Source organism: Theobroma cacao, chromosome 1 (assembly GCF_000208745.1).
Source record: "Theobroma cacao cultivar B97-61/B2 chromosome 1, Criollo_cocoa_genome_V2, whole genome shotgun sequence".
NCBI lineage: Eukaryota > Viridiplantae > Streptophyta > Magnoliopsida > Malvales > Malvaceae > Theobroma > Theobroma cacao.
In genome coordinates, this window is record NC_030850.1 from 33351687 (window position 1) to 33376236 (window position 24550).

Here is a 24550-nt window from a genome sequence, read left to right on the forward strand (position 1 = left end):
TCATCGTTTGTTACTGTCATTTGACCCTTAGCAACTTGTCTGGTTATATCAGAAGCCTAAAAGCCTAACACTAATCAAAGGTGGCGAGCGGGGACTGTAGGCTTTCTGGGTCTTGTTTGCTGCCTGAAAGCAAATAAACATCCACCCTCCACCTCCCACCTTACGCAACCGGTGCTTTGGATTCTTGTTAAAGCAATCTGATTTCAAAATGTAGGGACATATGCCTCCATAGCCTGGTGGGTCACCTTGCGTTCCCCTGATCACAACCAAACCTTCTTTCTATTCGCAACAAAAGCAAAACTTGGGCAGAGTAGAACAGACTGAGAAGAAGAACTTTACTAGGTCCAAACTGCTTTTGTACCGTTTTCTACCTGATACTTCTACTTCGCTTTCACTTTTGCAAACCTTTGCTTTTCTTGCATATCACCAAGTTTTTAACAGTTGATTTGTGTTGTTCTTGAGTTCAATGTCCCACCATTGGCAATTATAAAAAGAAGGCAAAACTGATAGGATATTAAATGCTAAAAATTTGTATGTTAATTGGGCTTTTCACTTTTGATCTGCAACTAAAGCCAAGGCTCTATTCCATGGTTGAACATGGGTATACTGGTATATACAGTTGCACTATGTCAGAAAGCCTGGAAATTATTAGCAGTGAAATTTTCTCTCAGTATCTAGGAGGCAAGGAAAAAATAAAAACTTAAGGATCTCAAAATTTGGCAAGAACACAAGTCTTCTTTCTTCTGCTGCTGGTTTCTTTCATGTTGTTTTTACCAGTATGATAGGCCATCTATCCCTTGGTGGAAAACTATTTCCACACCTTAAAGGAAAAGAGAGTCGCAGTGGGAAAAATAAAAAAAATAAAAAAGCATGCCCAATTGCCCAGCAGCGTTCACTTTATATATATTGAAGTGCTCGAGAGAAGTAGATTGATTTCCAGGAGAAAAAATTTTGAGCCTTCTATCTGGCTGTGGTTAGTGGTACATGTTCTCATTATTGGAGATCAAATGGCACAATCCTGTCTGCTCTCCTTTAGTTTTTTTCCTTTTTTCATCCAGAATCGTTTGCTTTATTATTATAGGTCGCCATACAGCTCGCAGAATTAATCAGGACCAGAAATTCCTGAGAGTTTGCACTGTCAACAAAGATATCTGTTATCCAATGCACATGCACTCTAAGACCCACAAAAAAGATTGATAGAATTAGTCTGGCGGATGAAATAAGCATCCCATTGGCTCGTCTTTGCTTACAGAATTTAGTGGGGATCCACATATTCCTACACAAAATTTAAGCACAAAGTTTAAAGAAAGGGGAGGGGGGGAACATTGTGGGGGAGTTTTTCACTGTTCTGGTTTGGGGCAGTAGCCCTTCCTAAGCCATGAAAACCATTCCAACATGGGCAACTGATGGATTTAACTCTGCTATCAGGCAAGAATAAGAAAATAGGATCATCTCACAAAAATACAAATAAAGGGAAGAGCATGTATACTATTGGGTCAATTCTTTTGTTTTTGACACGTGAGTTGGTTGGTTTCACGAACTATTTCTGTTTCAGTTCTTCCTGGTGAACCCACTCCAGTCTCAGGGAGCCTATGTATAGTACTGGGTCGATTCTCAATTTCATTTTTTTTCATTCATTGAACACGTGGACTGATTGGTTCACGAACTACTATTTGTTACGTCCCTTCTTCACAGTGCACCCTCTCTCCAGCTCCAAATGGTTCGTTGAACCTTGAGATCCACAGAATTTCATTCCATTGATGTATCACAAACAAATTAGGGAGGAAATAGAGCAATTATTGTTGATTCTCTACTAATTCATATATCTATATATATACACACACTTGCATATGTCCAACCCAAATCATGTCTGTATCATCATATTTTAAACAGTTCTAGCTACCAAATTCATACTAGTATTCTTTTTCTTGAAAAATATCTTGTTTTCCTTACCTTGAGTTACATTTTCAATTTGTTACACCTCAATGTGTCCGTCTTAATTATTTGTATTGTCTGATGTAATAAATAATTGTTGAATAAATTCATACAAGTGAATTTACAAACATAGCAACATTGGGAAAGTTGATAAATAATTCTGATGAACAAAAGCGTAGAGAAAGATTATGGAGAGAAAAATGATTTCTATAATCAGCTTATAAAGAAGAGCAAGCAGAACCCAAACTTGAATCAAGATTTTTGGGCTCAACCTGGACAGCTCATGCCAAATCTATAACTCTTAGTTAGAAGAAGTATTTGAATGGATTTTCAAGCGGCAGATGCTAGGCCCAAAGAAGTTTCCAAACCAAAAGTGGAAAACTATTTCTAAAATTGGGTATACAAGTCCTTGGGCCGAAAGATTAAGACCGATCGCATTTATGCTTTTGTCCCTTCAACTTTCTTTGCCTCAATTTGTCTGTCAAACAAACAGAGTCGGGAAAAGATTGATGGCAAATTCCAGTATTGACAAGGATGCTTTGACTTCCTTGATCTAATGTGTCAATTTTCTTCTATTGACTGACACAATGACCAAAAGAAATCTATTATATGTAAAGTGATTGTTCCTCGAATTGCAATGCTTGGAATAATTCTCTGTTACTAATGTTCTCCATCCCATCCCTTTGATATGTCCAATACTCAGCACATTGTAATAGATGCTTAAAAATTTTGTCAGACACCAGCAAAGATGCAATTCTACACTTTATTGATTCGTTCCCTTTCCCTGCAGGCTGAAAGATAAAGAGACATCAAAATATTAGCGGTACGACAAATCTCAGATGGTCGGAGACAAAACCTACTTTTAAATTTGGACTAAGAATAAAGACTGCCTCTCCTCGTCTAAGCCATACGTTGTGGAATATAATAAACTATATTTACTCCTCCTGTGTTATCACCCAATCATATATAAATCATTTACTATTGGTAGTAGAGACTTGGAAATATTCGGATGCACACAAAATCCGTCTTATCCAATTGGAACAAGGGAGAGCAAAGGTCAAAAAGGATTAAGAGCATGTTTGATTCCATTTTTTTTTTAACTTAAAAGTTATCGTAAAATTTTTATAAAAAATAATAATTTTTAAAATTAAATTAAAATTATTTGATAAATTTTTTTTTTATAAAAAGGCTGTTAGGTAAAACAATTTATATAAACTCTAATTTTGATTAAAATTACTATAAAGAGTATTTAATAAATCAAGAAAAAATTTGAATCAAATAAAAAAATGAATGTGAAAAAAGTATAATTTTCTCCATAATATTATTATGAATTGCTGAAAGATAAAAAAATATATAAAAAAATATTTGTTGTTATTTTTTAAAAATCGATTTGAAATTTATGACATTTAAAATTGAATAAAATTGATATTACATACAAAGAAAAGAACTTAAGGTAGCACTAATAATGGATCCAAGTAGGTCAGAAAAATCACGTTTAGCCATTGATTTCACAACCCATTTTTCTATTGAAATCATCAACGCTCGTTTCATGCAAATCTATCAAGGTCTTGATATCTTAACCAACAAAGTCCCCTTCATGAATAAAAAAGTTTTAACTTTTATATATTTTTATTTTTTAATGGATTATTTATTTTATCAAGAAATGCCGCATAATCTGTTGCGTACTGATAACTCAAATGTGGAATTCATTGTTAAGAAATTCAAAAATTCTGCAATTCCTGTTGTCAAAGGAATTAAAGTCTATTTAAGTTTTTTTATAGTGCAACCTATTATTGTATCTAAAAGAAACAATTTTTTAAAACTGAGTTACCACAAACGAGTACAAATATTGAATTTTCAATTTTTATATAATTTATCTCAACAACCATTGATATATTTGACTAATTATTTCAATCATAATCAACAAATATTATATACACAAAAAAGAAGTTAAGAATAAATAAACATCATATAATTATCATATCAAACAATAAAGAGAATTTTCAAAGTAATAAAAAAGAACAATAGAAAAAAATTGAAAAACAAAATAGAAAGAAAAAGAATAATAATTCCTTATTGCAATTTTGAATTTTGGATTTTTTTTTCTCTTTATTTTTATAAGAACAAAACAAAATCTTAAAAGGATTATTTACAAAAAGGAGGAGAGAAAGGGAGATTGATAAAGAGAGAGGGAGAGGGAATTTTTAGAGAGAGGATTTTTTTTAAAAAAATAACTCTCTTAAAAAGCTTACGTATGTTCTTTTAGAAAAAAAAAAAAAAAGCAAACTTTTTTTTAAGCTCTTTTTTAAAAAAAAAAAATTTAGTGCTTATTTGGTCTAATTTTTTTTTCAGCTTATCTACCTCTTAAAAGTAAAAGTCAAGTCAAACATAATTTTTGAAAAACTCTTAAAAAAAATAATTTTTTTAAAGTACAAAATAAAAAAAAAAACTTATAAAAAAGCTCCAAAAAGGAACTTTCTCTTTTCTTTTTTTAAAAACACATCAATTTTTCAGAAAATATTCCTCTTTCAATCAAGGTAAACCATAATCTCCTTATTCTCTACTTATCTCTACAAAAACCATTAAAAAAAATAAAAAACCTAACAACAGAATATCAAAATCTAAAATTTTTTTTCTTATAAAGATTAAGAGGAAAAAAAATCCAAAATTCATAACTGCATTTAGATACTATTTAAAAGTTTTCTCTATTTTCCACAAAAAAAGATTTTAATGTTAAATATATCGTCTCCTCTTTTCTCTTTTTTTTTTTAGAATTGAAGCATCATTATCTGATTGCTTGCTAGATCAACAAAAATCTAATAATATTGCTATTATATAAATTTGAAAGTTGATCCATTTCTTTATTAATTTATTTGATTTAAATATTTAAAATTATATATAAACTTAAAGCGTTATGTTATAGCTTATTAGGTGATTAAAGATGCATGAATATCTTTTATGATGATTTTAATCGAAATTAAAGCTTATATAATTTATTTTGTTAAACAATTTAATAAATAGCTTTAACTTAATTCTAAAAATTATTATTTTTTATAAGAACTTTATAATATCTTTTAAATTAAAAAAAAAAGCTAAATAGGTTCTTATTCTTTAAAAAAAAACTATATTTTTTTAAAAAAATTTACTAAATACTTTTTGACTCAACATCTGTTTTTAAAAAATAAATAAATTAAACCAAACAAGTACCTACAAGCCGCAAAAAAGCTGAAGCATTGCTGGAACTTATTCAAATGGGTGATGCCAAGTGTTTTACACCTTCCTGTTGTCTTTCTGAGCAAGTTTCATTGTCCTGTAGATCCCCTTCGCAAAAGCATAGGGTAGTATAAAAAGCTTAAATGTCTTTGTCATCCTCTTGAATGTACAGTTTTCCAATGGGAATTTCAGAAGAAATTTTCCACATTGTAATATGCTAAAGCAGAACAAGTTGGGTTTAACAGCGTGTCCCACTGGAATATTGGCAGTCGTCAAAAAATGTCGAAGGATATATAGGCCAATTAGTGATGAAATTGCAAACACAATGGTTTTATGCTCCACTTTTTATTACACTCAACGTTTAGCATATATAATTCTCAATACCAAAGGCCAGGGCCACGGCATGGGACAAGGACCGTCGCACCACAGAAGAAGTGGAACCGACGAATCCGAATACATGTGCCCTTTAGCCATCACTCAAATAACTCATAGATTTATTCTTAAAAACATAAGTACTGTAGCCTAAATTAATTCATCAAACGAAAGTAAAACCCTTGCGATGCTTTGGTTTCTTCTTTCTCTAGCTGTTGTAGCCATTTGTGCGTTCCTTGACTTGAAATCCGCCACCGGATGGTTTTCTGAGGAGAGAAAGGTGCACACCAGGGTCATGGTGAGTGCATGAAGAGTTGTAGACAATTGAGTTATTAACGCCTTGCACATTGCTGTTCATGAATGCATTCATAGGCATTGTCCTTGATGTGTTGCTCTTGTCCTTCACCTTGCGAACACCTTCCTCGCTGCTGCTGTAGCTTTGGTAGTCACTGCCGTCGCTGATAGTTCTAGATAAATTGGTCCTCTTTTGTTCACGATGATTGCCCTGAAAGCCATTTTTATGGGGTGATTGGATTAACTCCATGAAAGCACCTTTGTTTTCACCAGCAATTGTTATGACCCTCATGCTGGAATCCTCAGAATCTGAAGAAAACTTCTTGTCATGACCTTTCTCCTTTGTCTCCCCATTCTTGGACGGTTCTTTCATTCCATGCAGCAGAATGCTAGGCTTGTAAGTGTCACCGAGATCCTTTTGAGCAGTTACGACCCTTTCCGGTTTGGGCTTGTCAATTCTCGTTTGAACGAGCACAGTCTTTTGCTCTACCTCAACTGGGATCTTGGGTTCAAGCTCATCTCGAGCTTTCAACTGGGAAGGCGGGAGAATCAAAGGAGAAGGTGGCGGAGCAGTTGGTGGTTTGATCTTTGGTGATTGAATCGGAGATTGTGTGGCACGTTTGACTGCTGTTGTTGATGCTGGAGGGCTAGGCACACGAGTCGCGGTGGCAATAGAGGAGGCAGGTTTTTGGGTTGGAGAACTTGTCACTGATGATGTAGTTGGGGCTGTCTTGGCTGGAGAACTTGGCACAGAAGCAATAGTCACGACCGGCTTGGCTGGAGAAGTTGGCACAGAAGCAATAGTCACGACCGGCTTGGCTGGAGAAGTTGGCACAGAAGCAGTAGTCGCGACCGGCTTGGCTGGAGAAGATGGCACTGACGCAATTGTCGCTGATTTCGGTGGAGAAATAGTTGGCCCCGCCGCAGTTGCAGTTACAGTTGGCACGGTCCTCACTGGGGAACTAGGAACTGAAGAAGTGGAAGTTGTAGGTTTTCTATCAGCAGGGGAAGACGGCTGAGAAGCTCTGCCAACAGCAACAGGGGAAGGTGGAACCGAAGAAACGCCACCCACAGGTGGTGCAGCAGCGGCAGTTCCTTGAGGCTGAGCTACCGGCCTAAATGTAGGTCGAACAGCGGCTGGTCGTGGCGGGCCTGGAGCGGGTTCAGTGGGTGGAGGAGGGGCTTGGGGTGGGGTTGGCCTTGCTATGGATGCTAAACGAAACCAGGGACGAGCTGGGGCAGCTTGGCTCGACATAATGTGGAGAGGTTCTGAAAGATTTAGATCAAAGGGCTAATAACTCAATCAACTGGAAATGGTAAAAGAATGGACACAGGCATAAATGACGGCCAGGAAGTGTTTATATAGTAATCCAGGTTCAAGTACAAACAGGAATCGAGAGAAAAACCAAAAAGAAAAGTTCATGTGAGGAAACTGCTTCAAGCTATGATCCACATAGAAGGAAAGAGAGAGGGGCTGGAATAAGAAAAGCATCGAATTTAATTTCAACAACACATACAGCTGCCAAAAGTTTAAGATCTTACGATAGGTATCAAATAAAGTAATTCACAAGATTTTTCTTTTTTTTTTCTTAAGCCAAGTTTCGACAGAATTTAGTTGAGTGACCGGGGATTCATTGAATTGAAAAGTTCAGCTCCTGCAGAATCCTCTACCGACGTCTTGTTTAGTTGTTTCGTCCATCAGTTTAATTTTTAACACACAATTCACATTTCCAACTTGCATTTAACCAGAGCCTAGAAAGAAAACAAAATAACTTGTCCTTGTAATTTTGGAATACATGGCCGCGGATCGGATTGGACTATGTTCAATTGCTCATCCAACACGGCAATCTTAATTCCATTCTTTGCAGAAATGAAAAATATTCTTGAATAAGGATTGTGGAATTCATGAAATATTATTAATCTGTAGCAACAACATTTTTAAAGGAAAAAGTGCTTCTTAACATTGAAATCTTCTTCCATCACAAAATTAAGATAGCTTGACTGATTTGTATAGCAAGTCGTGTTGAGTTTAATGGCTGCTCTCTTTCTCCCACAATCACTAACAGCCGTTCCCTTTCCATGAATGAGCTGGGTCGCATATTCAGCCTGTGCTTTTTACGGCCGCACTCACGCATGTTGCTAACAGTTCACTGCACAAAAACTTCTTCAACGATTCTTTACATCCGGCTTAGATTTCACACAACTAACTGTAACCAAGATTCTTGCAATGACAGGAGAAAATTAAAGCCGTTGCTGTCTGTTTCTTCCTTTTGACTTTGCGTGCTCAGATTGGCGAGAACAGATTTTGATGCTATCTTCTTCTACTACTACTACTACTACTTTAACTCTCTTTCTGAACTTTTTCTTTTTAGGATCCTTCAGTGTCTTTCACGTACGGATGGGGTTGTTTTAATGTTATTATGTTAACGAAGACTATTAGTCTTTCTAGTAACTTTGACTTGAGCAACCAAGAACATTTGACAATTGCAGTAATTTAGCTGTCTGATTCCGACTGTAACATCAACCCTTGTCTCCATCCATTGTTGCCAAAGAGAAGAAACGAATTCTTAAGGTGGGACCTTGGAATATCAGTGTTCTTTTACTTTTGTTTTTTTAATTAATCAGCTGTCAAAGATGAAATGTAGTGTTTACTAAGCCAAACTTAAAGTAGAATCCAATAATTAAATATTAGTTCTCATAATCTGATGAGGCCATACCATCTTTTGTTACAAATGTTTCATTCAATAAACTTTTATTTTTGTAGGAATCAGTACTTCCACATGAAACACTACAAGCTTTACAATGTTTGAGTCTTTCTCATCTTTAAATAATGAATTCATTAATATTTATGATATCTTACCAAAAGGTAGATTAAAGTAGCAATGGTTCTGTAGCAGTGGTACTAATATTACTACAAATAATGACAATAATAATGTCAAAACCCATATATCCCCTCTGAAAAATGCATATAGCCATATACTTTGTAGGTTTAACTGCCAACCCCCTCTCCTATTTCTATTAGGGCCTGCAATGGAAAACAGCGTGGGCTATAGAGTTGGTTGATTTATAGATTCCCGAGATGAAACTAAACCTATTATGAATTCTCAATGGACTCGTGCTATTTCTCAATGCATTTGAGCATGTGATCATGTGCCTAAAAGGGATCAAAGTAACGAATAAGCATACTGGTATTAATTCCTTGAAATTCCAAGCTGAATATAAATGACAACTGGCTCAGAATAGTTACAGATCCAAACACTCGAATCATAAATGCACCGATGTACTTCATTATATACTTAATTGTCAAGTTATTTGCTGGTATTAAAACGGGGAGAAAGACAGGACCAGAGAAGAAAACTGAAGTTGTTAATGAGAAGAAAGTCCTAAGCTTATAGAATAAACAGAGCAGGCAAGAGTGGTCATTATTGCAAGGTCTGTACTTCAAGGCCATTTAGTGAATTCAAAAACTTTGAAAACTATCTCTATACCTGTGGGAATTTGCCAAATAAAAAGTGTAACATTTACTGCATTCAATGCAATGTGAAGGCTCCTTGCAGTCTCACTCCCTTTCTGCATTGATGGCACTAGCGCTGCAGCTGCAGCCCATAGCACTGTAATGGCTGTAAAACAAACACCAAGCCAACAAGGTGGAGTCATATGCTACTCACTGGAAACTATTTGGGGTCAGCTACATAAATCTTGCATTCCTATTTGTCATCATATAGTTTGTGAAAAGAGAACTCAGAATTTAAAAAGGTACCTGTTCCAGCAAACAAATGGGGGCCTGGGAAGAGCTTTCCTGTTCTAAACCATGTGTTGACACCTCCACTGACAGCCTCAAGAACCCCAAATCCTAGCAGTATCGATCCTGCATTGTAGTGCCTATCCCTGTAAGACCCTTTCAGCAACTCCTTCCTCTCCTGAAGTTAAATTACAAATGACCATTAAAGGAACATTAAAGGGTGGGAAGTCAACCATATCTTCGGAGAAAAGAATCAATTCGCAGATAGTCTTGCGAAAGAAGGGGTCAGACGACAGGAGGATTTGTTGAATGTCTTTGAGTAAGTCTTTAAGGTGTGAAGAGGCCGGAAATACCTTTCTTCCTTTGAACGGCTGCGTCGAGAACTCAAGCTTCAGGTTTGATTGTTTCTCTCTGTTGCTTGTTGACGTTTATTTGGCTGAGATGTTTTGGTTTATGAGACAAGGTCTGTGCTATGGAACTCTGAGTTATTGATCAGATTGCAAGCTTGCTGTTTTTCCTATCAGGAATGATCTCTGAAGGGGCCGGCTTTGTTTATAACTTTTTGTGGCTACTTGCAGTTTCTGATTTTGTTTGAGTTTTGTATATAGATGATAGGGGTTTTTTTTTTGGAGTTCTTTGTAAGCTGGCTTTCTTTTGGCAGGATGACAACATGATTTTGTATTCCAGGGAACCTCTTCCTTGTTTTCTGATAATGAAGTCCACTAATTTGCCAAAAACAAAATTACAAATGACCAGATAGTTTTCAGGACGTTGAACAGAAACCACTTAGTATAGTACGAATTTCAACTTGCTACAACTTGCAGTAATCAGCTAGTATTCACATATACGTTGTAGCTAGCTATGATCCATTATCCTACATATCACCAAGAGAATTCTGATATTTCTGTTAAGTGGGGTTATCTCGTATCAGTAAAGTTCAGAGTATGTCGTGACCTTATATTCAGGTTGGGCACGACAATTTTAGCCTTTTATGTTGGATGCTTAACAATCTCACTTTGTCAATTGCAAAGGAGATATCATTATATTATCACACAGCACTTCTGTTAATTCATTGACGGAACTAGGATATGAAATCTTGACTTAATGCTGAAACTGGGATTTGCAAATTTGCAACTATATATAAATATTGTTGTTGTAATCAAGCAAACCTCAGTGAGTTGCTGAATCTTGAGTTCCACGGGAGATGGAGCTGCTTCCACAGGTTTCCCTTCTGGGGTAACTGGAGTGGGCTTCACTTGTTTCTTGAGCTCATTAATCTCATTCTGGATGGTCCTGACTCGCCTCCATTGCCAACCCAAGTACCCAGCCCACAAAGTGTAAAAGAACAAACCACCCATGACAATGGGATGTAAAAGTGCAAAACTTCTTCCCTCCAAAATCCCAAACTCTCCATCAACAGCAAGAGCATCCTGTTCGTTCGTTAGAAAACCACATTAACAAAGTGAACAAATCTACTCCAAAATCGAAAATGAAAAATAACGAAAGTGGAGGAGTATCGTTCTTACCTTTGTGTCCAAGAAGAAGGGCAATGCAAGCGTTGTGAGGGGAAGAGAAGCTGATTTTAGGCTATCGATGGTTTCTGTGAAGAGTTTTGGAGGGTTAATTGACTCATTGGAGATAATTTTCTTTGTGGGGTTTGAAAGAAGTGGTAGTTTGGGTTGAGGATAGTGTGGCTTTGGTGGTAGAAAGGGGAGTTTCAGTAAGCTGAGTGTGGCTGCCATGCGCTCTCTGTCTTTAGGGAGGGGCAGAGACAGAGAAAAGGGGATAACGAAACGGGTCTAAGAAAAGATAAGGAACAGAGATTGCAGGGTGTGTTTGGCAGTGATGTCATGTGGCTTGCTCTGCTTTGCTTTTGCCTGTAACATGGACCCTGCTATTAACCTTTTTAGGCCCGAGACCTGACCTGGATCACTCTCAAGTAACAACAGCAGAACCCTTTACCAGTTGGGCTGCACTTCACTTGACAAACGTGTGTGGATGTCAGACATTGTTTGGCGAATCGCTAGAAGCTCCCACCATGGTTTCGCAGCGTGGAATCAAGTCATATCGGAATAACTCAATCATTGGTTCATGATGAATAATAGTGCTCGAAAATTCTACCAGGACATGACATTCGTGTTACTAGTGTTTTCCATGTCCAGCATTTTCTTTTTAAATCTTGCTTACTTCTTTGCAAGATAAAGCCAAAGAATCAAATCTGTTCCCAGGGGTCTGTAGAGAAAATTTACCCAATGCCGCTAGACTCGAATTTTCTAATTCCTCTACCACATTCTGACACTTTTGGGCAATTTGAAATTCCACACAAGATGTTGGAGACTTTCTTCCAAATTTAGCTAATTATGAGCCGAAAACCTATGCATGCAATCAGGGATATGTGGGCAACTAAAACAAAGATTGGGCCGGTACGAGGTTGCAAGTTGCAGCATCAAATGCAGAAACCCATCAACGCTCATCTCTGGGTTTTACAAGATCATTGAGCCCATCATGTATGTGTACACTTAACACTAAGACTAGGGGTCGCGGATTTGCTTTGTCAAACCAGGCCGAAAAGCCTGTTAGGTTGGTATTAGCCAACTATTTTATATTCCTCTCGAGTGACGGCTGTGCTAGCTGCCGATGATCTGATCGGTGTTGGCCACCATTTCGTTGAATCGGCAATCTAGATAACAACTGAACAGCAAGACTATGTTTTAGCAGCAGCCGCCATTCTTCATTTTTAGATTTGATCCTATTAATTAAGTGCAATTATAGGTAGAAACTCAATATAGAATGTGCTCTTTGCACCGTGCATTTGGAGTCCACGATTATTCAAAAATATTAGGCAATAGGCCTGCCTAACCAGGCTGCCAAAGAAACCGGTAGGTTTAGTCGGCTAAACGCACCAAACAGTCAAAGGCATGCTCAAGGTCATTTTCCATGCTTTCTTTCTCATACTAATTAAATTCGCAAAGAGCGAATGGCGAATCAAATAAAGTAGGCTAGGGGAACGACTCGCTTGCAGCAGTGGCAGGTAAAGAATTGGTCGATTTACACAAAACACATAACAGCACTGATCAAAATTAGTATTACTAATAATCCATCATTCATTTCTTAATTATTCTGCACAATCAAATCACGCACACAATTTCCCAACAAATTGCACCAATTTTAACATAATTAGCTAGCCTCTCTTAATTATTTACGCTATTTGGTGTCTTGTTTGGCAAGTATACAAAATTTGGCCACATCGCAGAATGGTTACCGATCATATCATGTGTTGATGAGGGCGCCGGGCTGATTTCTTTGTCTCTACCTAATTGGTCGATGATGATATATTAGGTTACTTGTAGCCACAACCATTGCAAATCCGACAGTCCCCTTCTTCTCATATTTCACTTTCAGCATTAGAATCTCTTCAATTATATCCTCTAGTCTGGATGTTTCGTTCATAATCACAATTATCCCAACACAAAAGGGAAAATCATGTACCAGGAACAATCATGCTTTGCAAAAACAAAATTGGCAAAAAAACAAAAAAAGAAAAGGATGAAAAAAAATTCTTAAATAATTTAGCTGGCTCTGCTAACCCAAAAAACCATGAGTGGACTGCATGAAATGGAGATGAGCAGGGCCGTGAAAATGCCAAGCAGCCTATGGATGGAGACTGGGGTTGGAAAAGAACTGCTCGATTTCACGTCACATGCAGCCAAGATTTCAGTCCAGAGATTATTTGGGATACTCTTGAATCGTCGTATGCACTGTTTCTCCATGGTCGATCTTTGAAAACAAAGTTGGAAGCCTAGCTAGCAGTCCAGTTGTTAAGCGTCAGATATAACTGTTCAGATGGTTTTAGCAAGTGATGGCATTATCAGCTTATATAAAACTGGTAAACCTAGCTACTTGTCTAGCACAACTTGGATTTTTTTTGGCTACCGATTTTGACAGTACTTCTTATATTGGTTGAGAAGAGCGAGACATCAGTTTTGCTTTCAAGAAAAGTTTAATATCATATGCATATATGGAATCATTTTATTCATCAAATATAAGCTCTAATTATTTTTCCATTCATATCAATTAAGTAAATTTAAATTGTAATATATACGGAGATCCCCAAGGTACTAAACTAATTTTTAGAGTTTAAAACTTATACCTAGATTTTAGATTTCAATCATAGAAAAGAATATATATATATATATATGAATTTATAGAATGAAAATTTTGAAACTTTTTTCCTTTAATTCTTCTGCTTAGGTGACTTGACCTTATATTCGGGACTTGACTTAATGCAAATAATTATTCTAAAGTAGATCATTAAAGCCTAATTTCAACTCCTTTTTCTTTTTTTTATATTAATTAAAAAAGCAAGACTTGTTTTTCGCTTTGTACTCCTATGGAAGTAGAAAAACTTAAAATGCAGCCTTAATTAATTAATACCATATAAAATTAATCACCGCTCTTAACAAAATCTGGAAATCTTGATGGCTGTGATTTATCAATCATTTTCCTCTTTATCAAGATTAATTAATTTTTAGGTAATATGTGTAATAGGGCCCTATAGGCGTCACGCATAAAAATGCTGTTCGTAATTGCCCCAACAACAAGCACAACCAAGTCCTAAAAAAAGCGACCAATCAAAGTAGAAAATTCGAGCTTGCAAATTTAAAATTGAGGTTGACACTTCACAATTTGATGGAGAATATATTCATTTTTCAAAAATTCCATCGAGCAATGCCGTGGGAATTTCGTGGGGACATAAAGGAAAGTTTCAAATTTAAGCCTCGGATAAAATTAAAAAAGAAAAAAGAAACAATGCTTATCAGTTATTTCTTAACCTTTTAGATTTAATCATGCTACCCACAAAGTTAATCTCTTTGTAAAAGTGCCTTTGAAATAATCAAATTTTATTTATTAAGAATTAAGAAAAGGAAACAGGAACAAAAATTGCAATCATTCTCATTCCGCGTAAGAAAAAGGTATTGACAAGTATGACCATGCAAAAGGAGAAATAAAGTCTGATCATGTCCAACGTAATAACCTTTTGAAAAATATAATAAAGAGTTGGCCACTTTGCCTTTTCGACTTTGACAAATTTTGCGTATTGCTGTAGTTTGATGCCCGTTTGTTCCCAGTTGAAGCTGTGCTTCTTGTAAAAGATTTAGTCGGTAAAGGTGATAATCAGTCAAATTAAGCAGTTGAGTAAGCTAATTACTCTGTGCCCCCATCCACATGGAGAAATTTTAATCAAAAGAAGATTAATTTTCTTGTCTTCTGAGAATTGTAAAGAAATATTATAGAGAATATTCGAATCCCCAGCAAATTACATAAATTAGTTTTCGTAAGTTAGTTTGCTTAATTGATTTAATAGTTATTGGACTAATCTAGTATTTTGGGATGAGAGGAAAGACACGTGAGTCCCGTTTGTTAAACAAATGAATAAATTAAAAATTTGATGCAATCCAAGTAAGTTAGGGTATTAAAATACATTTTAGCCTTTTGAAGCACCCTTGCAGTCATGTGGCCATAAATACTTGGATTAGGTTGAATGTGATTTCTTTCTTTTGTTTAATATAGATTAACTCTTGAAAACACTTTGATCAAAAGGGTGTTTCCATTGAATGGGTGCAGGCAAGATATTGTAAACTAAGGTAAGTAACATGTAATGTACCTTAAATGGTAATACTAATTAATTACGCAGATCTAATTGGTTTTAGCGTATGTAGCTACAAACAATATTTACAAATTTACAATACATATATAGGAAAACGAGATTAACATGAAGATATATTAATTTGAAGTTGAAGTTTGATATTAGAAGTTTTATATAAGAATCCTAAAATAAAGAATGGATTTGCAAAGCTATTTTTTATCTTGTGCAAAATCACTTTTATATATATATATATATATATATATATAAAGAATGAATGTCATAAGATATTTTTTTTTGAAAAACATGTTGCATTTTCTCAAATAATAAAGTATGTATTTATATTATTTAATTTATTTTTTATTAAGAACGGGTTAAATTTATTTGATCTTGATAAAATGATAATATTGTTATCTATAACATGATCTAATAAAATAAGTTAATACTCCAATATTAAATATGGGTTTAGGAATACAGCCCTTTATAAACTTTAAATCTTATAATAGATAAAGTTTAAAGATTCGCTATATAAAGGAAAAGTCATAGCTTTTTTTATTTGTTTATATACAAACATTAAAATTCTTATCCATTAAAAAGAGGAGGATCATAATGTATTGAAAAACCCAAAATTAATTGGATCAAATATTATTTTTATTGTCAAAACATGTGAATCAAGTAAGTTTTTGTATTTTAAATGATTTTGGTATTCACATTTTGAAAAACATCAAAATAAAATAGATATCAATTTCATAGAAGCAACTAAGGATGAAACCACATTACCTCTTAATGAAAACGAATTGCATCATTAAATCTATATGTCACACACGGGTCAATTATATTTTGCTTTTTGGCAGACCAAAGGCCACGAAAACAAAACTCAATAATAATAATAATAATAATATATTTGCTTGGCCCAGACGTGTGGGGAGAAGGCAAGTAGTTTCACTGGAACTCCTTAATAGGAACGTAAGCAAATAAATTCATATTATTTTGGTTGTCCCTGACAAGTAGGCTGGAACCAGAGTTCAAGACGCAGATACAAAAAGAAGAAATTCCTCAATTCATTATCCTGCCCCTCAACCAAATCCCTTCCCCCATCCGAACCTCCTACAAAATAAATTAAAAACGTAGCATATTCCTTTTTTTTTATTCATAAAACTCCATCTCTCTCTAATTGCTTCGATTTTGAGTGTTGACCTATCTAAGGTTGCCGGGAAGCGGCCGTATCTCGCCAAAATTTTTATTTATTATCTTTTTATTGTTTTCCTTTGCGGTTCTTTAAAAATAGCCCCTATCTTTCAATCTTCTTAAATTCGTGTTTTCACTTCTTTCCTTTTCCTGGTAAACATGTTTTTCTTTCCCGGAAGAAGGAAAATTTCCCCTTAATATCCTTCCTCCATTAGGTTTCTCCATCTCGATTCTGGAAAACCATGACGATTCTGTATAACCCATTTTTTCTCTTGTTGATAGCTTTCATTTCCCTGTTTCTTTTCCGGGTTGTTTTGATCAAGACCGGGCTGATTTATATTGTTAAGAAAAAGTGGTGTTTCATCCAAGATTGCTTCCATGTCTACCAATTCTTCAAAGTCTCAGAATTCAACGAAAGCATGCAAAGGAACCAACTTTATCACAAAGTTTTGGTTTATCTAAATTCTCTCACTTCCATTGAAGATTCGGATTTCACCAATCTCTTCACCGGTAAAAAGCCTAATGAAATCGTCCTCCGTCTCGACCGCAACCAGGTAATCGAGGATGATTTTTTGGGTGCCAAGATTTTTTGGATTAACGAAGACAAAACTTTGGTGTTGAAGATTCGAAAAGCCGATAAACGAAGAGTTCTCCGGCCTTATCTCCAACATATCCACACGGTTTTCGATGAACTTGATGAGAAAAAACGAGACTTGAAGCTTTACATGAACGTCCGTCATCATCACGATGATCAGAACGGACGGTGGAGATCTGTTCCTTTCACGCATCCTTCAACGTTTGAAACAATAGCTATGGAATCTGACCTTAAAAGCAAAGTCAAATCTGATCTCGACTCTTTTCTCAAAGCCAAACAGTATTATCATAGGCTGGGTCGTGTTTGGAAACGGAGCTATCTCCTCTACGGCCCTTCAGGTACCGGAAAATCAAGCTTTGTCGCGGCTATGGCTAATTTCTTGTGTTACGATGTTTACGACATTGACTTGTCCAAAGTTTCGGATGATTCCGACCTTAAATTCCTCTTGTTACAAAGCACGACCAAGTCCGTGATTGTCATCGAGGATCTGGACCGGTATTTGGCCGATAGATCAACGGCCGTGAGTTTATCAGGAATTTTAAATTTTATGGATGGGATTTTAAGCTCCAGCTGCGGCGAAGAAAGAGTCATGGTCTTCACAATGAACGGCAAAGATAACGTTGACCCGGCGATTCTTAGACCGGGAAGAATTGATGTTCATATACATTTTCCTTTATGTGATTTTACGGCTTTCAAAACGCTGGCCAATAGTTACCTGGGGCTCAAGGATCATAAGCTGTTCCCGCAGGTAGAGGAGATTTTCCAAAACGGGGCAAGTTTAAGCCCGGCTGAGATTGGGGAGTTAATGATCGCGAACCGGAATTCGCCGAGCCGGGCTTTGAAGTCGGTTATCAACGCTTTGCAAACGGACGGTGATGGGAGGGGAGCTTTGAACATCGGACGGCGGTTGGGTGAGAATGGGTCGAGGAAATCGGTTGAGGAAATTGGTGAACCGAGCGGGGTTTTTTGTAAGGAAGGTGGTGCCCATGCAGTTAGGGAGTTTAAGAAATGGTACGGTTTGTTGAGGGTAAAAAGTAGTAGGAAATCTCAGTCGTTCGATCTTAGTAGCGGGCAAAAGGAGGGCTGATGATGAACTCTGATCACACTGGACCGGAAGCTTAGCTTGTAGTATTGGTGAATTTTCAGCTAGATTTTTTTACTCTTAATAGCAGAATTAGAATTTGATTCTGATAAATGTTGTAGGAGTATATTCTCTTACCCCATTTTGTTACTTTTATAGTAGCTTTTTTAATTGCCTCCAAACATGTACATAATAGCATTAGATTGATGATATTTTTGTACTTTGAAAGGAAATGCATTCAATCTCACTTCCAAGCAACTTTGGGCCTAATTTCTTTCGAATTTGGAAACAGGTTATCACTTTCCAATCATCTGGGGGCGTAAATATATTTGCCTGTTTAAGTGTTCATTTGTTTTTTCTTTTGAACGTACAATGAGTTGAGAGTGAGAGAACAGTGCGGAAATTGGTGCAAAAGATTTGGTCTGAGATGGGGGGCATGGTGGATCTGAAAAGAGAAATCCACGACAGGACAGCCCTTTGCAAGTTGACCAGAGCTACAGACCACTTAAATTGGGCTGTATTGTATGTTTTTTTTTTTCTCAAATTTCCCTGTTTTTAGCGCAACGTCCTTGTTTTGCTGCTGTAGAAATTATGACGGAATGGCCAACCATTTCTTGCTCCGCTTCACTCATCATTGGCCATGATGTGATTGACCCTCTATTCCGTTGGGCTCAGTTTGTCTCTAGTCCTTGGAGTTTAGTCACCGGAATCACCACAATGAATAAATTCATATCGCCGGCAACATTTTTCCAATTCAAATTACGCAATTACAACCCCTAATTATGTGCAATTTTTGTTGTAATTGTAAAAGGGTTTGGCCCAAATTCCAAAATGTAAAATTTTCCTTCTTCAAGTCTATCATTCAGTGCTTAAAGCACATTGTTAAGATGAGAAAAAGTCCTTAGATTCCCACTTGCCCGAATAAAACAACGCGACGGGCTGTTTGATGGTGATTAGATTCTGCAATTTTTAGGTATTAATCATCTGTCAAGGGTCTCCATTTGATGCAATGCAAATGTGAAAAAATAATTTGTAAAGCAATTTCGAGAATCCCTGATAAATATTTATTCCGATTCAATACATCAAATTCCACCTTGCATTTCCACTTGGAGGCACCAAATTATCAATCGAACTCGCAATGTATGATTTTCCTAGAATAATACCAATAGAATTGAATGCCAAATGCAATGATTCCGTGGCCTAACATCCCAGGTCTTTGTTCTTGACCATTTCCTCATCCATAATATAAAAATTAATTCAATGTTCTTGGATTCGGACTCGAGTTCTAAGGACTCCATGTTTAATGCCGTTCCCCCCCCCCCCCCCCCCCTTTTGTTCTTATGTTGTCCTATTGATTTGCTGATCCCATCCCATGGCTAAAGTTTATAGTATTTCCTCAGGAGTACGTCACTCTTGCTTTTCTATTGGAAGGGACAATCATAAGGGCTCTATTTAATTCAGGCCAGCTTTCAATGCGGATTGCTAGTTGCAATATACAGTTGGAGTCTGGAGGCAGCACCAAACTGCCTAGTAATTGCTTTGCCGCCCTAGTCCAGACCTACTACACCGCGGCGCTGCTGGGTTCCGTGATTAGTTGCCTCAATAAAGAGCGTGACCACATTGAGTACTAACCACACGATATCAAATAAATGCCATAGCCCGGCTAGGCCAAATAACTTATATAGGTCACATGCGTGTGGTATTTTGCAAGAAGTTTAGGCTTATTTCTCCCTTATATTTTTGGTTTAGTCGCTACTGATACCTAAGTAGCAACCTTATTATGGTTTTATGTGTGTTATTATTTTCAAGTGCTAAAAGAATAAAGACAAGGCAGACCAACAAACTTAACTAGAAATGTATCTGCTGTTTGATTCTTTGGAGGCTTGTGCAATAAAAAGTTTTAGGCATATTGTTGCCCGAAAAGTATGCTAGATGAATAAGCCAAATTGTTTTGCACATATTTTCTCCTTTTTCTAGTTTTTCATAATGTTAACACTTGTCTTAGTGGTAGAGTAAAGGAAGTGACAAGTAGTGACGGCGTCACTTTTAAAATTTTATTTTTTATTATTATAATTATAAATTTTAATATATATGTATATATGTATGATTATTTTTATAGTTATTTTTTAGTTATACTTCATGTAAAATTTTAAAATTGTCATTAAATACATTAAAAAAAGATAAAAAAATTATTTGATTTACAAAACTATTAAATTGTTAACCAAACTCATCCCAAGTACTCAAATTGGTTGGGTTTCAGCCTTTCGGGAAGAACCAGCAAAAAGTTCCTAGCTGTCATCCTAGATTAGGAAGCATATCAAGTAGAAGTTGTAAAAAGAGAATTTATGTAACTATTAAAATTTTACTAAATATAAGTTAAAATATTTGATCTTGTGTAGACTTTTACCCCCAAAGAGAATATTTATTAGCATTTCAAACCTTTCTTTAGAATAATAGGCAGCTAGATATACCTTTTAAGAAAGAAAATATTATTCTTTGTTGACGAGCACATTAAAGCAAAACTTTCCACATCTTGTTGGCCTTCCTAGCTGTCCATAATCCCTAATTCAAAAGTAAAGCAATTTGCATGATTCCAAGGATGTAAAATCCAAAATCCCACTTGCACTTTGGGCTTGGGCCAAGTTTGAACCGTTTGTGCAAAAGTAAGTTAAGCCCAAAACAAAACCAGGCCCAATCTGTCCATTACAAAATCCAAATTAGAACTACCTATATATATATATATATATATATTAAAATTTTGTTACATACCAATATCTTATACGTCTACAGTTAATAATTTTAAAAAAATAATAGGACTATATTTCACTATATATATAAATATAAAGATTAATAACTATATGTATTAGCTTAATATAAAATTTAATTCAATGCTGACTTTGGTATGTAATTAGAAGGATAAAATACACGAATTTTCACTTATCTTTAAAATGTTAAATTCATGTAATTAATACCATTACTTCTGAAATTTAACAAGACAATACAAGTAGGGAAAAGGTGATATATTTCTAACAATTGAGATGCATGCTTTTCTTATAATAAATACATCATATGATATAATTTAATATAAAAATTATAATGCACAACCCAAGAACAAAAATAACACAAAACAAGAAGGGAAAAAGAAACCAAACATTCTCTTCCTTTGAGAATGTAAATAAAAAATTAACAAGTGCATGATGATAATTTCTTCATCTCACTTATTTCTAAATCAGAACCAGCAATCAGCTCAATCTTTGATCCTTTTAACGCAGTGGCACGATCACCACCGTTGGATTTCCCATTTCCACATCCCAAAGATTTTTTACAAATCACACCATAAATTTCTTCTAGCAGCTTGAAAAATGCTTTTTCCACGTTGTCACCGCTGAGAGCAGACGTCTCGGCGAAAAACAGGCCCTGATCCTCTGCGAACTCGACAGCGTCTTCGGTTGGAACCGCCCTGAGGTCCACTAGATCAGCCTTGTTTCCAATCAGCATGATGACGATGGAATTGTCGGCGTGGGCGCGTAGCTCCTCGACCCATCTCGCCACGTGATCAAAGCTCTGTCGCTTGGTGATGTCATACACTAGCATTGCCCCCAAGGCACCTCTATAATATGCGCTTGTAACTGCTCTGTACCTACAGACATCAAATTGCCCAAATTATTAAAACATTGAGTTACTGTACTATTTTATCATGGCTTGTCCTACTACTCATAAATATAGTAATATGAGCATAATTTGCAATAATTTTATCTATATTTATTTTCGGGTTTGCTAATGTTTTTTAAAGATATTATTAATATTAATTAAGATGCTATTTATAATAATTTTTTTGTTTTAAAATATAACAGTTAATAGTTAATATGATAATTTTAATATATTGAGAAAAGATAAGACAATTGATTAAACAATTAATCCTTTTAACCTTTCTCTTTTTACTTTTAATTTTTTTAAAAAAGGAGAGAAAATTCTTGATTAATGGAGGAAAGAATTATTATAGAGGATTCCAGCTAGTTTTGGATTCTGAAATTAAAGATTTGTTGAATACTTTACAACTTTTTCTTTTATCTTGGTCAAAAGTGGGGATTAAGCAGTCCAAAATTCCTACTGGTATGGCCAAATTGTGGGGCCAAAGCACCGAAATCATGTAAATCCAAACATAGAAAAGACTCAAGTGAATTTAATCCACTTTATTAATCATTTTAGATTAAATAGGATTTATAGTAAAGATTAAACTCAAAAATAGGATAAGATTAGGTCAAAGTTATAGTAATCGTTAAATTAATGTGAAAATCTAAGTCAGTAATTCGAAAGGATGACAGAATCTTTCAGCTAAAATATAAATAGGCTTTAAGTTGCACTCAATGATACAAGTACACTTTCAGTCTTTGTCTTCTTCATGACAAAAAATATAAAATGTTTTAACCTGGATATTAACCAAATCTCCACCAAAATTAGATTCCTTTTTGGGTGAAGTTTTGAACAACTAGAATTTAAATCAAAATACATGAAATGCTGATGGTGTTCTGCTTAACTAGCTGTCAGCTTGGGTGAAGCACCATTTTTATTCAAAATTCCGATAATGCTGCTGCCATTATATACATTCATGATTAAACTAGTGGGATTTCAGCAATCTAAATTCTGGACCACAATTTAAGATTTGAGGATTTGAAACACCATTTGACCAAACAACTAGATGGATTAATTTGCATTATCAGCTCTGGATAATGAAGTTAAAGAAATCTCAGTTACAGACTTACAGTCCAGGCAAAGGACAAAAAAAAAAAAAACCCAAGACTTGAGACAGCATCATTAATCTCCAAACAGGGAGCCTAGAGGGGAAAAGGAAAGAGAAGCTAACCTTTCTTGGCCAGCAGTGTCCCAGATCTGGGCCTTTATGACTTTGTTCTTAATGGGAACAGTCCTTGTCTGGAACTCTACCCCAATGGTGGACTTGGAATCGAAGCAGAACTCATTCTTTGTAAACCTGGAGAGTATCTGAGTCTTGCCAACAGCTGAGTCGCCGATCACCACCACTTTAAACACGTAATCTATTTTCTCTGGAACATTTTCTTGGTGATTCTTGACGTCAACACCATTCATCTCTTCGTTCATTTTCACTGGCTTAGAAGCAAACAACCACTAAAGCCAAGAAAAAGAATAGCACCCACGCACCCTTTTCTTTGCTTCTTTTTGCAGTGCTGCAAAAACAAGTACTACTACTACTTCTAAAATTAAATATGAAGTTTAAACGTTGGTATTGTTTTTGGCCTCTAGAGTTGGGGGTAAGTGGGAGTAAGTAAAGAAAAAGCGAAAATATATTAAAAATGTGAACAAAAAAAGAAAAGAAGAGATGGGAGCGGACAAGACTGGGGTTCAAGGGTTCTAGTCACCAGTCACTGATGTAAAAGAGAGAGTCATGGCAATTAGTCATGTCCTTGTCTCTCTATTAATGCTTTATCGTGGGTGTACCAATGCTGTTTTCATTAATTTATTTAATAGAAAATGATGGAGGCCAAAAGCTAACCACTAAGCAGAAGAAGGGCATAATACTATAAACTTTCTTTTGCCTAATGCGGTGGCGGATTGGGATCTGTCAGACTGAAACTTGGTGCCACATACACAGAACAATAATCTCACAATTCCTGGCATAATCTCCGGACGAAGCTGTTCTAATGATAGTTACAAGTGCTTTTGCAAAGGTAATTAAAAAAAAGCAAAAGGTGTTGTTTTGTTCCTTAAATCCTTATAATTGAAAATTTGGAAACCTTGGGTTGTCACTTAATTTCCAAGCATCCTTGTCATTTCATTACCATGTTTTAATGATATGATCAAAGCAAATATGCGGTCTGGCTAAAACCTGGCCGAAGTTGTCAGGTTGGCATTAAAGGAGAGGGCAGACCCAACTATTTTCTTGACCCCTATTTAATGCATTCAGGGTACCGTACACATATAGGCTGATTGGTTTTCTCCTCAGTTTAATTATTTTCTGGCCCTGTATTAAATTGCATCCTGGAACATCATTTGGTTCTGTTTTTTCTTTTTTCCTTAAAATCGTGTTATGGTCGAACATGATTCATCTGATGGTATGGCTATTCTATGCATTTAATTTTGGGGTGCTGAATTATTGTTCTATGTGCATAATAAAAGCCTGGCAATAAATAACATGTGAGCACAAAAGGGGAGGGGGAAAAAGAGCAGACGAAGCTTCTAAATGATCTGTTGCCATCGTAGGAAATAACGTGGACCTTCAATATGTTTTGCACCGACAAACTTTGGCTTAGTAGCATTCCCAAGAACAGCCCCACGTCGTTGAAGGAATTCCCAAGAACAGAAATTCTCCTATCTAATTCCTTAAACCGAATTTTCCAACCCCAAACCGCTCATTGCATCTTGAAATTGATTTTTCCTACTTTCCCTAAAGAGTGAACAATGCTTTTTTTTTTTTTTTGTGTATTGACTTCTTCTTGAAAAGAACTTCTC

General features: G+C 35.8%; 4 protein-coding genes across 5 annotated transcripts; 1 reads left to right on the forward strand and 3 right to left on the reverse strand.

Moving 5' to 3' along the window:
* Nucleotides 5455-7276, reverse strand: LOC18613926 (vegetative cell wall protein gp1). 2 transcript variants are annotated; one of them, XM_018114407.1, is made up of 2 exons: nt 6601-7276; nt 5455-6558 (listed from the first exon to the last, which is right to left on the reverse strand). In XM_018114407.1, exons 1-2 carry the CDS (start codon nt 7067-7069, stop codon nt 5729-5731), a joined length of 1299 nt encoding a protein of 432 aa, XP_017969896.1. In that variant the 5' UTR covers nt 7070-7276; the 3' UTR covers nt 5455-5728. The 2 variants fall into 2 exon arrangements, with proteins under 2 accessions (XP_017969896.1, XP_017969895.1); XM_018114406.1 differs by having other exon boundaries at nt 5455-7274.
* LOC18613927 lies at nt 9010-11427 on the reverse strand. The gene is made up of 4 exons (XM_007051411.2): nt 11083-11427; nt 10726-10986; nt 9575-9734; nt 9010-9434 (listed from the first exon to the last, which is right to left on the reverse strand). The coding sequence occupies exons 1-4, from the start codon at nt 11296-11298 to the stop codon at nt 9256-9258; spliced, it is 816 nt and encodes a 271-aa protein (XP_007051473.2). The 5' UTR covers nt 11299-11427; the 3' UTR covers nt 9010-9255.
* On the forward strand, nt 16185-18334 carry LOC18613928 (AAA-ATPase At2g46620). The gene has a single exon (XM_007051412.2). The coding sequence runs from the start codon at nt 16631-16633 to the stop codon at nt 18068-18070; it is 1440 nt and encodes a 479-aa protein (XP_007051474.2). The 5' UTR covers nt 16185-16630; the 3' UTR covers nt 18071-18334.
* Nucleotides 21070-23494, reverse strand: LOC18613929 (ras-related protein RABA3). Its single transcript, XM_018114448.1, has 2 exons — nt 22929-23494; nt 21070-21704 (listed from the first exon to the last, which is right to left on the reverse strand). The coding sequence occupies exons 1-2, from the start codon at nt 23180-23182 to the stop codon at nt 21248-21250; spliced, it is 711 nt and encodes a 236-aa protein (XP_017969937.1). The 5' UTR covers nt 23183-23494; the 3' UTR covers nt 21070-21247.

Coding starts and splice junctions, on each gene's coding strand:
- LOC18613926 (XM_018114406.1), bottom strand. CDS start 7,069: ATGTCGAGCCAAGCTGCCCCAGCTCGTCCCTGGTTTCGTTTAGCATCC.
- LOC18613927 (XM_007051411.2), bottom strand. CDS start 11,298: ATGGCAGCCACACTCAGCTTACTGAAACTCCCCTTTCTACCACCAAAG. Junction 10,987..11,082: donor CCTTCTTCTTGGACACAAAG/GTAAGAACGATA, acceptor ACGAACGAACAG/GATGCTCTTGCTGTTGATGG. Junction 9,435..9,574: donor CCATTTGTTTGCTGGAACAG/GTACCTTTTTAA, acceptor TTTGTTTTACAG/CCATTACAGTGCTATGGGCT.
- LOC18613928 (XM_007051412.2), top strand. CDS start 16,631: ATGACGATTCTGTATAACCCATTTTTTCTCTTGTTGATAGCTTTCATT.
- LOC18613929 (XM_018114448.1), bottom strand. CDS start 23,182: ATGAACGAAGAGATGAATGGTGTTGACGTCAAGAATCACCAAGAAAAT. Junction 21,705..22,928: donor GACACTGCTGGCCAAGAAAG/GTTAGCTTCTCT, acceptor TGATGTCTGTAG/GTACAGAGCAGTTACAAGCG.